Source organism: Leucopleurus acutus (assembly GCF_964270905.1).
Source record: "Leucopleurus acutus genome assembly, chromosome: 10".
Classification (NCBI taxonomy): Eukaryota; Metazoa; Chordata; class Mammalia; order Artiodactyla; family Delphinidae; genus Leucopleurus; species Leucopleurus acutus.
The window spans coordinates 52,923,764-52,940,844 of record NC_139153.1 but is presented as its reverse complement, the minus strand read 5'-3'; the positions used below and the strand labels follow the sequence as shown (position 1 = coordinate 52,940,844).

At 39.7% G+C, this 17,081-nt stretch overlaps 1 protein-coding gene across 1 annotated transcript in view; it reads right to left on the bottom strand.

The window, feature by feature from the left end:
• Positions 1–1,387: 1,387 nt before the first annotated feature.
• CMTM6 (CKLF like MARVEL transmembrane domain containing 6) overlaps positions 1,388–17,081 on the bottom strand; it is a 52,127-nt gene continuing 36,433 nt past the window's right edge. The window contains exons 3-4 of the mRNA XM_082848712.1: positions 6,887–6,985; positions 1,388–4,348 (exon numbers count right to left, since the gene is read on the bottom strand). Of these exons, the coding sequence (XP_082704838.1) occupies positions 4,217–4,348; positions 6,887–6,985 (231 nt within the window). The 3' untranslated portion in view covers positions 1,388–4,216. The remainder of the gene's footprint in view (positions 4,349–6,886; positions 6,986–17,081) is intronic.

Genomic DNA, 17,081 nt, shown 5'->3' with positions numbered 1-17,081 from the left:
TAAGCCAATCACAGAAATTCTAGTCTCCATGTTAAAAATTGATTTGGAAACAGGCATTTAATATCTCCTAGTAAGATAAGTAGGTGAAGTCACCAAGGGGCTTCTGTGAAAAAGGAACACCTTGAAAGGACATGGAAGAATCAACAACCTCTTCCGGCCTTTGGACATTGTTGTACAAGCAGATGATGCCTGGAGATGTTGCCACCATCTTGCGAAACCATGAAGGGTCAATCCAGAAGACAAAAACTCTCACAGCAGAAGGTGGATGGGCAAGGACCTCCCTGGTGGCCCAGGGGAAAGACTCCGTGCTGCCAATGCAGGGGGCCTGGGTTTGATCCCCAGTCGGGGAACTAGATCCCACATGCATGCCACAACTATGACCCAGCATGGCCAAAATAAATAATAAATTAAAAAAAAAAAAAAAAGGTGGATGGGCAGAAAAACATGGAAAGAGCCTGGGTCCCTGGTGAGCCACTGAATTTACCAGTTGTGGAACTGCCCTACCCAGACTTCTAGTGAAATAAATTTTCCTTACTGTTTAAGAACCACTTACTTAATTAGGTTTCTGCTCCTTGCAGTTGACTGCACATTGATAAAATCACACTCTTTATCAAAACGAAACACAAAACTCTGAAGAATGTACAAATTCCAGTGAGTTCTTGACGACTATAAAGACCTTGTTATTCTGTATGTCTGGAGGCAGGAATTTTGCAAACTACACAAATAGTTGTAGCTTTACCAGAACCACCACCTCAGTTTTGCTTCACACTTTCCCAATCATTGAACAGCTTGAGAGAGAATGTACCTATTTTGTTTTTAGGATTGTTGGCCACACTGAGAAATGTGATCGAGTCCAAATTTGCTTCTTTGGGAGTATTTAAAGCCATATTTAGTCCATAACATTCCTTTGTAACTTTTTTTTTTTTTTTTTTTTTTTTTGCGGTACGTCGGCCTCTCACTGTTGTGGCCTCTCCCGTTGCGGAGTACAGGCTCCAGACGCACAGGCTCAGCGGCCATGGCTCACGGGCCCAGCTGCTCCGCGGCATGTGGGATCTTCCCAGACCGGGGCACGAACCCGTGTCCCCTGCATCGGCAGGTGGACTCTCAACCACGTGGCGCCACCAGGTAAGCCCATTTCTTTGTAACTCTTCACACAGGGCTCCCTAAAAACGTTGTTTCAATGTGTATTCCAACTTTCCAAGAAGAGGGACAGCCCATGGGTAGGAGTTGGACGTTGTTTCTTTTCTACCCATGCCCCACGCCCAAGCAGATCCAAAGTCCAGTATTCTTACCAAGGTTGTAGAGGCAACTCCTAGAACTCTGGAGAAAGCTTTCATTTAAACACCATGTTTTTATAATAATTAAACAACTGCAAAGGTGTGAACAATAAAGTGGGTTTATTTAAAAAGAAGACTACAAAATTTGACACAGAGAGATATAAAAGACTCAGGATTTAAAATTATTAAATACAAAAATGATTGGCTATAAACAATGTAAAAAATACATTTCCCAGTCCCCAAACAGAAGTATAGCAATTATAAAATTTTTGTACTGTATGTGCATTTATTTCCCTTATCATTTTTAAGAACCATTCTTTCTAAACAGTCTATTTGTGTAAATATAAATTTACCATAAATGTTAATAAAAAATTATTTTACATTTGAATTTACTGAGTGTGCCCTTTTCTGTAAGTAACAGTATCTTTGGTTTCAAGTTCACCTTGAAATTTTTATTTACCACAAAGACCTTTTTACTCCTAACTCCTTCTACAATAGAAGACGTAGGCTAATCAGTCATGGGTCCTGTAAAAAACAATGTGAAGAAAGGTTCTAGAGTGACCCAAAATACCAGTGAAGATATTACCTTTTGGTGGCCAGCTAAGAGGTCCATTCTGCGCCAATGAAACAAATGGAAGTGAAACCTCAGAACAAGCAGAGCTTAAGTTCCACGCCAACATGCTGTGGATGTGAGGCCAGCAGAGGACATTCCATCAAACTCAACTGAGCCCAGTGCATGACTGGGGACCCTGAGGTAGCCCAGATGGTCTGCTCTGAATCCTAGCTGGGTGCAGATGATACTTAAAAGGACAACGGTATAGCTGGATGTGAAATTTGAGAACCTGCCTATCATAAGCTGCTTATCTTTGAACCCAAGACCCAGGCTATTTCTCCTCTCTCAGACAGCACACCTAGTAAAAACAGCATCCAAGATTGGTTTCATTATCTCCCAAGCAGGTAGTGGTGACATCACCACTAGCACTAGCATCCAAGCTCTGATACAAATGGATAAGGTTCTAAGTCAGTAAGAGCAGAAGCTGTGTCCGGCCATCTGCGTCTGAAAACCATCTACAACACACAATTGGCAGATGAGAAATTTAAAAAGGATGAGGTCATTAAACTGTCTCACTGGAAACATGAGTCCACTCTTTCAGACAGAAAACCGACTAGCCCAGGAGACTTTCACCAAAGTACTGAAGGATCTGATGCATGGGCTCATTGCCTGAGCCCTACAGTCTTGAGTCAAAAAAATCTACCAGGAGGACAAGAAAGGTCTAGTCTGTGAACCACTTGGTCAGAAAGGTCCCGTTTAAAAAAAAAAAAAAAAAAAAGGACCCACTTTAAGAAAGGTCTTGCTCAAAGTGCCCTGGCTGGCTGGCTCTAAGACAGACTGCCAGCAACAGACAGTTCTTCCAAATTATCAGAACTGGGTATGAAGTGTCTTCTGAGAATGGTTTGACTACTCCCTTACACCATCAGCAGTATTAAACTGGGCAGGAATCTCTGGATATTCACTTTCTTAAGAAGGTCTCCTGGGCTTCCCTGGTGGCACAGTGGTTGAGAGTCCGCCTGCCGGTGCAGGGGACACGGGTTCGTGCCCCGGTCTGGGAGGATCCCACATGCCATGGAGTGGCTGGACCCGTGAGCCATGGCCGCTGAGCCTGCGCGTCCGGAGCCTGTGCTCTGCAGCGGGAGAGGCCACAACAGTGAGAGGCCCGTGTACCGCAAAAAAAAAAAAAAAAAGAAAAGGTCTCCTTTGAAGAGAAACCAGAGCAATGCCTATGTGGGAACAAGAACCCTAAAGATCCTGCTCTATACTCTATGCAATTAAAAGGGCCCAAGATTCCGGAGAATCTGCCATCAAGGAAGCCAGAGCCAGAGGCCCAGCTATGCCTGATGAAGTAGTACATGGACCATTCTTATAAGGAGACAGAAGAGGGAGGCTCTCAAATCAAAAATCAAAGATTGGGGTTTTAAAAGAATATTGGCTCCAAAGAAAACACTGAACAGAACCTGCAGAGCTGTATTAACTTCAGTAGAAATAATCATATGGCAAAAGGGAGCAAACCATTTTCTGTCTTCTAGTATGAACTCATCTCTTCAGGCATCTGGAAGTGGTTGAGGCCTACTTTTATAACTACTTTCACTGCATTGTGCAAAAGTGTATCTTATCTTTCTTTGGTCCTTAGTCATGATAGCAGTTTCTTCCATTTTTCTATCTTTCTATATAAAGATCTTTTTTTACAAGATATTGACAAGCAAAGTACAGTACGAACATGGGGTTACTGATGCTATTGCTTTTGTAACATGTAAAATATCAACATCTCCCATACATTTTCTATTAGGCTATAAAAGGTCTCAGAAAGAGTCAATTATTATTATCCTAAAATGTTACAGTATAATTTTAAGTCTGAGTGAGATACAGTAAAGACTGGGTTTTACATTTTAAGGAAAAAAACCTAGACCAACATTTAAAATATTGATCTCTTAAATATACATTAAATTTTATCAAGTCATCAAAAAGCAAAGTTATAGTTAAGCAAGTTAATTTAAAAATGAAACCATTTCTAAATGGATAAACTTAATCATGCTGTTTATACAGCTATAAAGCATAATTTGAAAGCTAAGCCTAGTAACAATGACAGAATAATTTATCATCAGTTGAGCTATGTGATTTAAACAAACAATTGCCCTCACCTCCAAACAAAACAAAACTTCATCTGACAGAAGTTTCAACTGTTACCAAAAAATATACATATATTTTTTAAAACAAAAAGCCCTCTGGCCCAATTTGTGGTGACTGACACACAGTCCAATCAATACTGATCAAACTGCCTTTCTGCCTTGCGCTCCAAAAGAAGTGGTTTAATAATGACAGACTCTACAAGAGCTTCTGCCAGGGCTCAGGCACCACGCAGTGGCGACGTAACACCTGTTCCCTAGAGTCCCTGAGCATTAAGTGGTTCATTAACAGTAGCCTCAGGTTTTCTTGGCTGGGGCTCCTTACGTTTTTCATAGACCATAAGGAAAAAGTCAGACAGGAACACAAAACTTGCTAGAAATCCAAACACCTGAGGAGGGAAAAGGGGCAAAGATTATATGAGGAATGCTGCAATATACTCTCACATTTCCTACTTGGCTCTGATCGTGTTTTATACAAGCAAGACAATTCATCAATTTATCTTATACACATCATTCTTAACATCAGTGGTTAAAAATCTTTTAAGATCAAAAAATGGAAAGAAGTTACAAAAAAAGGATTCCAGAATAATGGCCATTAGTCAAGGTCACAATATATTAATGTCCTGTCTTGTGTGTGTGTGTGTGTATGTGTGAGGTGCCAATCTATGAAGCTAAGGTTAATAGATGAAAAACAAAATCCTATAACATGATACAAAACACTGGATTGTTAGCAATGGTTTAGACTGACAGATGAGAAGAGCAGGCAGCCACGCCTAGGTAAAAATGGAAAAGGTTATTTGTATCAAAACAGAAATTCTATTTTGAAGATACTTTTAGGTTAAATGGTTCAATTACCTAAAAAATATTTTCCAGCTCACTGTCACACTGTAATGACACAGCAACATGACGCCACTACCTACTACCTCTTCCTTAAATCACTTCCTCATTATACTCTTCTAACACCTAATCAAACATTCTGAGAATTCTGTCAAGAGACAGAAGCCCATGGTGCAAATTTAGCTTCTTCACTAGAAAAACCCTTAAGGAAGGGGGCCAAAGAAGTGCTCTGTAAAAAGAGAAAATCGATGTAGGTTACGGCTAAAGTCCCAATTCTAAGGCTCCAGCTCCATGAAGTTTAACATTTTGTTGTCATCTGCTGCAGTCTCTTGCCCTTCACACCCCATCCCTCCATTCTGCCTCATTTCACTGTAAAGCAAACGGAGCTCCCTATTCATTAATTCACCTGGATGTCCCCAACACATCCAACCAAAATGTAATTATCAATTCCACCCCTCGAAACCCAAGTCCCTTCTCCACTCTGGAGTCTGTATTTTGGCTTGATGGCATCTGTCCCCTTATTTGACTGGCAAATTTATTTGACACTTTAAAGGCAGATCAGATGTCATCTTGTCTACGAAGACATCTCTGACCACCTTAGAAAGCTCTGGTCCGTACAGGACCCTCTATGCATATAACCCAAATGATCTTCTAGCTCTTCTGCTCACATCACAATTTTTAAAAAAATGGACTCCCTCACCCATTTCAGTCTGTATAACTTTCATAATTTAAATAGTTGCAAAAGGTTAATTTCCAGCAGATTATAAATACTGAGCTTTTAAACCACCAGTCACTCTTAAATATATCTAATGAAATCTGAATACTGTAACATTCTGACATACCACCTAATTAAAACACATAAATAAGCTTCTTTTTAATAGCTGGTAATTTTAGGACATGCTTTCTTTCCCCCCACGAACTCAACATTTCCTCAACTTTATTTTACTTTCTCCACAGGATTTTACAGCAATACATTTTTATACTAGAAAGTATTTTACTGATTCACCCTATCATACTCTTCTGCAACAAAAATATGATTACAAACAAATTAAGCATAAGGCTTTTTTTCTCTTCAACTGGTTCATGTATCCATGACTAAATATTACTTATTGCTAGAATGCATCAAGGTTCGGCATTAATTTTATTGTTTTGTTTTTATACATGTAAGTACTAAGAAACCGTGTTCACATAAATAGGTAGATACGTTATAGCCATCTAATTCTCTGAACTCCTTTTGAGTTGTTCTATCATAAAAAGCAGTTTTAATGATCTATTAGCCGACAGTTCAATTAATTACAACTTCAATTTTCTTATGAACAAAGCATTAATTGGAAATCAGCTGACTAGTAAGAGGACTTGTTAACCAGTTGTTAGTTGTTCATGTTCACAGCACTGGCACCAATTAAGTCCATGATCCTTGATTTGCAATTCTGAAGTCCAAAAAGCAACAAAAACTCGAAGTTTCATGATTTACTTGGCTGAAAATTGACACAAGGTAAAACTCTTTACAGTCTTTATCTATCTCTTTAACTGTGAATATTCAGATGCTTCAGAAAAATTAATATGTTGGATTACAAGGTGCTGCCCAGGCCCTCTGAAGGTGTGTAATACAGTATATGCACAGTATTACCTTTCTAAAGTGCAGAATATTCTGAATTCTAAAAAACATTTGGTCCCTCAAGGATTTCAGATAAAAACATTTACTTATCTATCTCTTATACTAGGCTGAACTTTGGGGTCATTTCTCCTGTCTATTCTCTACACCTAAAACAGCATGTGATATGTAGGTGTGTTTCTGTTGAACCAAAAAGGGGAGAAATATAAGATAATCAAGTCAATTTTACCACTTCCATTAGCAATAAAGTTCATATGTGGCTTCAATGGATTTTTGTTAACAAAACTCAAATTCTAAAGACAGGTTCTAGGTTTTTAAGGCTATCATATTTATTTGCTTTTAGGCCTCTAATCAAATTACACTAAAAAATAAGTTAAAAGACAAACCACTCTCCCTTATTGTATAACCTGTCAAGTACTTTCCAAATTCCATATTTCTAAGCAAATAAAAATAAGCGAAGATAAAAGGTACTTACAATTGCAGCAAGTTCAGCCGGGGTACTGTCATGTGTCAAAGCGAATAAGATGGATGCCACCAAAAACACCAATCCTGTTCCCACAGTAATATAAAAATCCTATACATACACATAAAACATAAGGAATACAGCATGGTTAGGGTAGCTGAAAAAAAATGTTTTAATTTTTAACTTTTAAAAAACTTCAGTGACTTTTTTTCTTGACTCAAACTTACATACTTCAACTTCTAACTTTTCAATAAGCCTGGTATTTGATAAATACCCTGTAAAGGAACACTATGCACACTCTGGACAGGGCATATTCAGAGAGTACATCACAAGATAATGTTTTAATAAAAATAGTTCTCCATTATTACTTATTTGTGGAATCTAAAAAGTAAACAAATGAGTAACAAAGACCCACAGACACAGAGAATAAACTAGTGGTGACCAGTGGGGAAAGGGAAAGGGGAGGGGCAAGATAGGGGAAGGGGATTAAGAAGTACCAACTATCATGTATAAAATAAATAAGCAACAAGGATATATTGTACAGCACAGGAAAATCTAGCCGTTATTTGCTAATGAACTTTAAATGGAGTATAATCTATAAAAATATTGAATTGCTACGTTGTTCACCTGAAACTAATACAATATTGTAAAATCAATTATATTCTACTACAAATAAATAAAAATGAAATAAAATAGAAACAGTTCCCCAAAGGTCATGCATGTGTGTGCTTATCTTTTTCTCTAGGATGTATTAATTTTTAAAAAATATTCATTTATTTATTTAGCTGCGCTGGGTCTTAGTTGCAGCACGTGGGGACTTCGTTGCTGCGTGCAGGATCTTTAGTTGTGGCATGTGGGATCTAGTTCCCTGACCAGGGATCGAACCCAGGTCCCCTGCATTGGGAACACGGAGTCTTAGCCACTGGACCACCAGGGAAGTCCCCTTTCTAGGACATATTAAGATCAAAGCCAAAGGATTTATTAAATCCCACATTACTTCCAGCAAAGAACAGCATTTTTCTTCCCTTTCAACATAATCCATGCTAGGATGGCCTCTCTGAGAGTACTTCAGTGCTTTTAAAGCACTTTGGAAAAGAGAGACTCAAAAGGATCACCCATCATTAACTAAAGACACTTAGGCTTTCTTGGAATAGCATGTTGTTTTTCAATTGTGCCAAGTGGGTAATCAAACATGAGCTTGTATGATGAGATTATCTACTACATAAAAGCATCCACATCTCATCATAGTGCAGCTTACAGCAATGGAATTCTTCATCGTTTCCAAGTGTTCTCTCAGGCATCAACTCATGAGGCTCGCTCTCAAATGCCAAGTGAAAACAGAGCTTGACATATACATACTTGATTCAGAGGAGAAACGGGAAAAATGATAGCCACTCCAAAGTGTTTTAAGTTTGATATTTTTTGAGTTTTCTTAAATGCAATCTCCACTAAACCTACTATCAGTAAAACTACCCAAAACAGAATTAACTATTTTGTTAGTTCACTTAACACTTACAAGAAATTTCAGAGATTTCCTCTTTGCTTCTAAAAGAGGTGTTTTTCTGCAGCACTTTCTCTTTTTTTCTATTCCTTTGAAATGAATATTATTTAAATCTCTTACATACAAATATAAAACTCTATTTACTAATATTTGGAGTACACTCAAGGAGGTATTAAAACAAGACAATCATTTTGAGACAGAACAATGTAGTATTCAATAAACATGGGTTCTAGAGCGAGACTACCTGAGTTCACATTCCAGTAATATTACTTCTTAGCTACATGATTGAATTAGTTACCTAATGTCTGTGTGCCTTTGTTTCTTCATCTGCAAAATGAGAGTAGTAACAATATCGTATTCATAGGTGATTCTATAGATTAGAGTTAATCCATGGAAAGTGCTCAGATCAGTGCCAGAAACACAATAAATGTTCCATAAACATTGGCTATTGTTATTCTTGATACAATGGGACCCGCAAGAGCATGGGATAGAAAAGATTCTCTTTCCAAAAAGATTACTGTTCCTCCCTAGACACTACCACCACCACACACTCAAAACATTTTCTCTAAAACAGAAAACTCCTTACATAAAGATTTTTTTAATTTAAGTATATTAATAAGCAGACAGTAAAAGTAATTTTTAAAACATTCAAACAAACATGACTTCCTTACGATGTTAGGTGAAAAGTAGAACATACATACTCTACAATTACAACTATGTTTAAAACTTTCTATAAGACCCAAAAGGCATACAGTAAAATATTTACAAAAGCTATTTTAGGATGAAATGACTAATTTTTCTTTTTTTCCCCAGTATTTTTTTGTTTTTGTTTTTTTTGCGGTATGCGGGCCTCTCACTGTTGTGGCCTCTCGCGTTGCGGAGCACAGGCTCCGGACGCGCAGGCTCAGCAGGCCATGGCTCACGGGCCAAGCCGCTCAGTGGCATGTGGGATCTTCCCAGACTGGGGCACGAACCCGTGTCCCCTGCATCAGCAGGCGGACTCTCAACCACTGTGCCACCAGGGAAGCCCTCCTCAGTATTTTAATATTAGTATTTACTCTAAAATAACTTTTTAAATGCTCAAGTTTGATGTAATAAGTGCTTTACATTTTGCTTAGTTTGACCATTATACTAAACTGGAAAATATTATATTGTTTCTTGTCAAAAAGATCAATGTTCTTAAACACTACAGATGCAGCACTAAAAAACTATAAACATTTCTAAAAATATTTTTATGGACAGTAGTGCTATTTGCTGTTGAGATAAGAAATGAAAAAAATATTTTCAATATTTAATGTTTAAAATATAAATTTACACATTCAAGCTACAAATCAACCAGCTCAGATGCTAGTGAATTTTTCCCTTGTTCAAATCTTATCACATACTAATCTGTAAAAAGGACTTTTCAAAGATTAAAAATATAATTAACAAAAATTCTAAGATATTCTCTGCATCCTCTTCTTAATACGTATTTCATAAAACAAATGGGTTCTGTTGTCATTGCTATACAAAGACTCTTGTGGTGACGATATTTGCCACGATAGCATCTAAAGTTACTAGGGCAGTGGTTCTAGCAGCATTCTGCCTAGGCCACATGATAGACTGCAGAGTGTGAGAACTTTCCTGGGTTCAAATCTGTTTATTTTCACCCTCACTGTGTAACTTTGGACAAGTTACTTAACCACTCTCAACCTAAGTTTCTTCAACAGAAAAATGGAGCACTGAGGTGTGAAGATTCTAAATCACAGCACATAAAGTGCCTGGCACACAGTAAACACTGACAGCAGCTATTATCGGGTAAGATAACAGGAACTGTCATATATTGGCCATACCAAGAACTGCACGTATGTGTTCATCAAAGGCTTAATGGATTTGATTCAGACTCTACCTGTTTTTCAAAGTTATTTTTTTAGCTGTTTGGTATCAACTTTTTGTTTTTTAATTTTTCAAACTTAAAAGAATCATTATATATATATGTATTTTTTATTAAAGTACAGTTGATTTACAATATTGTGTTAGCTTCAGGTGTACAGCAAAGTGATTCAGTTATATTTTTTCAGATTATATTCATTATAGGTTATTACAAGATATTGAATATTGTTCCCTGTGCTACACAGTAATTCCTTTTTGCTTATCTATTTTATGTATAGTAGTTTGTATCTGTTAATCCCACAACCCTAATTTGTCCCCTCCTCCCTTCCCTCTCCACTTTGGTAACCATAAGTTTGTTTTCTATGTCTGTTAAGTCTGTTTCTGTTTTGTATACAGATTCTTTTTTAAGATTCCACATATAAGTGATATCATATAGTATTTGTCTTTCTCTGACTTACTTCACTAAGTTTAATATTCTCTAGGTCCAGTAACTAACATATTACTGCAAATGGCAATATTTCATGCTTAAAGAATTAAAAGAAGGGAATAGGAGCTCCAGTCAAGACAGCAGAGTAGAAGGATGTGGAACTCACATCCTCCCACAAATACACCAAAAATACCCCTACAAATGGAACAGTTCCCACAGAACACCTACTGAACACCAGCAGAAGACCTCAAACACCTGAAAGGACAGGAAAAATCTCCATGTGACCAGGTAGGACGAAAGGGAAAAAAAAAAGGGAAAGCAGGACGGGATCTGCGGCCATGGGAGGGAGCTGGAAAAAGGAAAGGTTCCCACACCGTGGGATACCCCCTCACTGGTAGGGAGATCAACCAGGACAGAAAGGGAGCTTCAGAGGCACAGAGGAGAGTGCAACAACCGGTCTGTGGCAGGCAGAACAAACAGAGACCTGCACAGACAGCCGTGCCACCGCCCTGCGCATCCCAGCCTGAGATGCACATCTGCTGGTAGGGGAAGGGGCTGGGTACTGAAACTCAGGGTTTAGAGGACAGAACAGGGAGAGGGCTGCTGTTGGCTGTGTGGAAACAGCCTGAAGGGGCTGGAATGTGGTGTGGTCGCAACTGGGGATGTTTGCGGAAGAAGCCCAGGCCCGTCACAGAAGTGAAGCGCCATCGTTAAGTGGCGTATGAGGAGGCAATGGAGGCCGCCATAGCAGCCTCTTTCTCACGTGCCAGCCCCCACCTTGGCAGGCTCCAGGCGAGCGCACCCCAGCCACCGCCTTGGGGGCTCCTGCCTTGACAGGCTCCGGCGAACCAGCCGCTGCCTCGGCGGGCTCCGGGAGCAAACGCCAGTGGGTTGCCCACACACAGAGGCAGAGCTGAAACCACAGCTGGACCCCAGCGGCCACGAGACTTAGGAGGTAGGGCTGAAATCTCTCCCTGCAGCTGTGCAAGCCGCAGACTTACACCTCCACTGCCAGCCGTGTAAGTTCAGCACCTGCAGGACATCCGAGGGACAACGGGTCCTCCCATGGCTTGGACAGATCTGGCCTTAGCAGCTGTGGGCTTTGTGGGCACATGCATGTGGGGACTGGGCTGGGCCAGGGTCTGAGCTGCCTCTATAGCCCCCATAGCGGGTCCAGGTGCACAACTACTATAGTCCTGGAACCTGACTTCAGTGGATCTGCATTGGTGGCCTTGTGAAAACAAGGCCAGGGGGACACCAGGGCTGACTGATGGCATTCCCAAGGTTGAGACAGGGGCAAGGGCAGTGCCAGCAGCAGTGTACTTTGTGAGCCTGCACAACGGGTGACAGGTGAGCACACTCATGTGAACAGATCTAGCAGAGAAATAGTCAGTGGCTCCTCTCCCAATGGGAGCACGCCAATCCCACCTACCTTGCACCATCACTCAGAAATGCATCTGGGGGCTTCTACTCCAACAGCTAGGGAACAAACCCAGCCTCTGATAGAGCAGTGAAAACCACAGAGCAAGGAGGAGGCCGCACTCAATATCCAGTGCAGGTTCTGGTCACCACAACACCAGTCACACCTCCTAGCAAGGGGATAATAACAGCTAGCATACACCGAGGAAAGAGGTGGCAGGCATCCAAGCTAAAAACAGCCCTCACACCAAAGCATATCAAACCCACAAAGGCTACACAGGAACACCCCCACATAAAAACAGCCCTCCAAACCACAGTAGATAATTGTTTGTCCTCAACTCATAAAGAGAAATATAAGTAAAATGAAAAAGCAGAGGAACCATTCCCAATTAAAAGATCAAGAGAATTCCCCTGAAAGAACAAACAACAAATCAGACCTCTTCAGTCTAATAGACATCAAGTTCAAAAAGGAGATAATGAAAACACTGAAGAAGTTAAGGAGTATTGATAGAAATGCAGATTACTATAAAAAGGAACCAAGAAAAATTAGAGAACTCATTCACTGAAAGTTGAGCTAAAGGCAATGAATAGTAGAACGAATAATGCAGAAGAACAAGTGACCTGGAAGATAGAATAATGGAAATCACCCAATCAGAACAGCAGACAGAAAGGCAAATGAAAAAACAAAATGAAAGCAACATAAGAGACCTGTGGGATAATACAAAGCATACCAATCTATGCATAACTGGGATCCTAGAAGGAGAAGAAAGAGAAAAGGGAATTGAAGATGTGATGGCTGAAAACTTCCCAAACCTAAAGAAGATAGCAGATATCCCGGTACAGGAAGCACAGAGAGTCCAGAACAAGATAAACCCAAACAGACCTACACCAAGACATATATCTCTACAGAAATGTTGCAGGCCAGGGACTTCCCTGGTGGTCCAATGGTAAAGAATCTGCCTTCCAATGCAGGAGACACAGGTTCGATCCCTGGTCGGGGAACTAAGATCCCACATGCTGTGGGGCAACTAAGCCTATGCACCACAACTACTGAGCCCATGCACCTCAACTAGAGAGAGAAAACTCGCACACCACAACTAGAGAGAAGCCCATGCACTGCAACGAAGAGCCCACACGCTACAACAAAAGAAGATCCTGCATGCCGCAATGAACATCCCACACGCCACAACGAAGACCCAATGTAGCCTCCCCCGCCCCCCCCCAAAAAAGGTGCCTATGGAAAAAAAACAAAGAAATGTTGCAGGCCAGAAGGAAGTGGCAAGATACATTCAAAGTCCTGAGAGGGAAAAATCTGCAACCTAGGATACTCTACCCAGCAAGATTATCATTTAGAATAGAAGGAGAGATAAAGAATTTCTCAGACAAGCAAAAACTAAAAGAATACAGCAATACCAAACCCATCCTAAGGGAAATATTGAAAGGTCTTCTCTAAATAGAAAAGAAAAATCTATAGAAAAGAGAAAATCCTAATCAGAAAGTAAATCACTTAAGTAAGCTCATATACAGATTTAAAAAAAGACAATCAAAAATTTCTGTGGAAGTGATGATAACCACAATGAACAGCAAAAGGAAGAACATGAAGATGTAAAAGAAGACATCAAAATCATCAAATGTGGGGGAGGAGAGTAAGAAAATGTAATTTCCTAGAATGTGTTCGAACCCATATGATTATCAGTCTAAAGCAAGTGGGAAGGGTTAATATACTTGAAAAACAGGGCAACCACAAATCAAAAACACACAATAGGTTCACAAACACCAAAAAGAAGAGAACATAAGCATAATACCAAAGAAAGTCTTCAAACCACAAAAGGAAAAACAAAAAGGGACAAAGAAGATATATAAAATCAATGGGAAAACAAGGTTTAAAATGGCAATAAATACATATCTATCAATAATTACTTTAAATGTCAATGGACTAAATGCTCCAATCAAAAGACACAGAGTGGCAGACTGGATGAAACGAGCCTACATACACTATGCTACCTACAAGAGACCAACTTTAGGGACTTCCCTGGTGGTGCAGTGGTTAAGAATCCACCTGCCAATGCAGGGGACCCGGGTTCAAGCCCTGGTCCAGGAAGAACCCAGATGCTGCGAAGCAACTAAGCCTGTGTGCCACAACTACTGAGCCTACACTCTAGAGCCTGCAAGCCACAACTACTGAGCCTGTGTGCTACAACAACTGAAGCCCACGTACCTAGAGCCTGTGCTCCGCAACCAAAGAAGCCACTGCAATGAGAAGCCCACGCACCGCAACAAAGAGTAGCCCCTGCTTGCCGCAACTAGAGAAAGCCCATGCACAGCAACGAAGACCTAACACAGCCCCAAAAAATAAATAAATAATTAAAAAAACAAAAAAGACCCACTTTAGGACAAAGGCCACATATAGATTTAGAGTGAGGAGTTGGAAAAAGATGTTTCATGCAAACAAAAATGACAAGTGGGGGTCGCAATACTCCTATCAGACAAAATAGACTTTAAAACAAAGGCTATAAAGAAAGATAAAGAACACTATATAATAACAGGATCAACACAAGGAGAGGATATTACACTTGTCAACATGTATGTACCCAATATAGGAGCACCCAAATACATAAAACAAACACACACATAAAGGGAGAAACTGACAGGAGTACAGTAATAGTAGATTTTAACACCCCACTCACATCAATGGACAGATCTTCTACACAGAAAATCAATAAGGCAACAGAGATCCTAAGTGATACAACAGAACAGACTTAGTTGATATTTTCAGGACATTACACCCCCAAAAAGCAGAATACATATTCTTTTCAAGCGCACATGGAACGTTCTCTAGGATTGACCACATACTAGGGCACAAAACAAGCCTCAACAAATTTAAGGGTATAGGAATTATTTCAAGCATCATTTCTGACCACAACAGCATGAAACCAGAAATCAACAACAGAAAAAGAAACAAGAAAAAAACCAATTACATGGAGACTAAACAACGTGCTCCTAAAATAACCAATGGGTCAATGGTGAAATCAAAGAAGAAATTAAAAAATACCTCGAGGCAAATGACAATGAAAACACAACCATACAAAATCTATGGGGAAATTCCCTGGTGGTCCAGTGATTAGGACTCCATGCTCTCACTGCTGAGGGTCCGGGTTCAATCCCTGATCAGGGAAGTAAGATCCCACAAGTCATGTAGCGCAGCCAAAAGAGATAAACAAAATCTATGGGATGCAACAAAAGCAGTTCTTAGAAGGAAGTTCATAGTGACACAGGCCTTCTTTAGGAAACAAGAAAAATCTCAAGTAACTTAACCCACCACCTAAAATAATCAGAAAAAGAAGAACAAACAAATCCTAAAGTCAGCAGAAGAAAGGAGATAATAATGATCAGAGAGGAAATAAATAAAATAGAGATTTAAAAAATAGGAAAAAAAATCAATAAAACCAAGAGTTGGTTCTTTAAAAGGGTAAACAGAATTGATAAGCCTCTGGCCAGGTGCACCAAGAAGAAAAGAGACAAGACCCAAATAAGCAAAATAAGAAATGAAAGGGGAAAAATCACAACTGATACTGCAGAAATACAAAAAAAAACGTAAGAGAATACTATGAACAATTATATGCCAACATATTTGACAATCTAGAAGAAATGGACAACTTTCTAGAAACATACAGCCCACCAAAATTGAATCAAGAAGGAATAATTTGAACAGACCAATCACCAGAAGTGAAACAGAATCTATAGTAAAAAAAAAAAAAAAAAAAAAACCAAAAAAACTCCCTAGAGGGACTTCCCTGGCTGTCCAGTGGTTAAGACTCCATGCTTCCAATGCAAGGGGCAAGAGCTTGATCCCTGGTCAGGGAACTAAGATCCCATATGCTGCATGGTGTGATCAAAAAAAAGAAACCAAAACTCCCTACAAACAGAAGTCCAGGACCAGATGACTTCACAGGCAAATTCTACCAAACATACAAAGAAGAACTTCTACCAATTCTTCTCAAACTCTTCCAAAAGACTGAAGACGAGGGAACACTCGCAAAGACATTCTATGAAGACACCATCACTCTGATACCAAAATCAAACAAAGATACCACCAAGAAAGAAAATTACAGGCCAATATCTTTGATAAATATAGAGGCAAAAATTATCAACAAAATATTAGCAAACTGAATCCAACAACACATAAAAAAGATCATACACCATGACCAAGTGGGATTCATCCCAAGTTCACAAGGATGGTTCAACATATGCATATCAATGTAATACACATTAACAAAAGTCAAAAACCACATGGTCGGGCTTCCCTGGAGGCGCAGTGGTTAAGAATCCGCCTGCCAACGCAGGGGACACGGGTTCGAGCCCTGGTCCGGGAAGATCCCACATGCCACAGGGCAACTAAGCCCATGTGACACAACTACTGGGCCTGTGCGCTAGAGCCCGTGAGCCACAACTACTGAGCCCTCATGCTACAACTACTGAAGCCCATGCTCCTAGAGCCTGTGCTCCACAACAAGAGAAGCCACCACAATGAGAAGCCCGTGCACCACAACTAAGAGTAGCCTCCACTCACTGCAACTAGAGAAAGCCCGCGTGCAGTAGGCTTTATAATATAGCCAAAGATAAATAAAATAAATCAATTAAAAAAAAGAGAAAAAATAACATGATCATCTCAATAGATGAGAAAAAGCATTTGACAAAATTCAACATCCATTCATGATAAAAACTCTTACCAAAGTGGATATACAGGAACATATCTCATCATAATGAAAGCTGTTTATGACAAACCCACAGCCAATATAATACCCAACAGTGAAAAGCTGAAAGTCTTCCTGCTAACATCTGGAATAAGGATGCCCATTCTCACCACTTCTATTCAACACGGTATTGGGAAGTCCTAGCCACAGCAATCAGACAAGAAAAATAAATAAAAGGTATCCAAATTGGAAGGAAAGAGATAAAATTTTCACTATATGTAGATGACATGATAC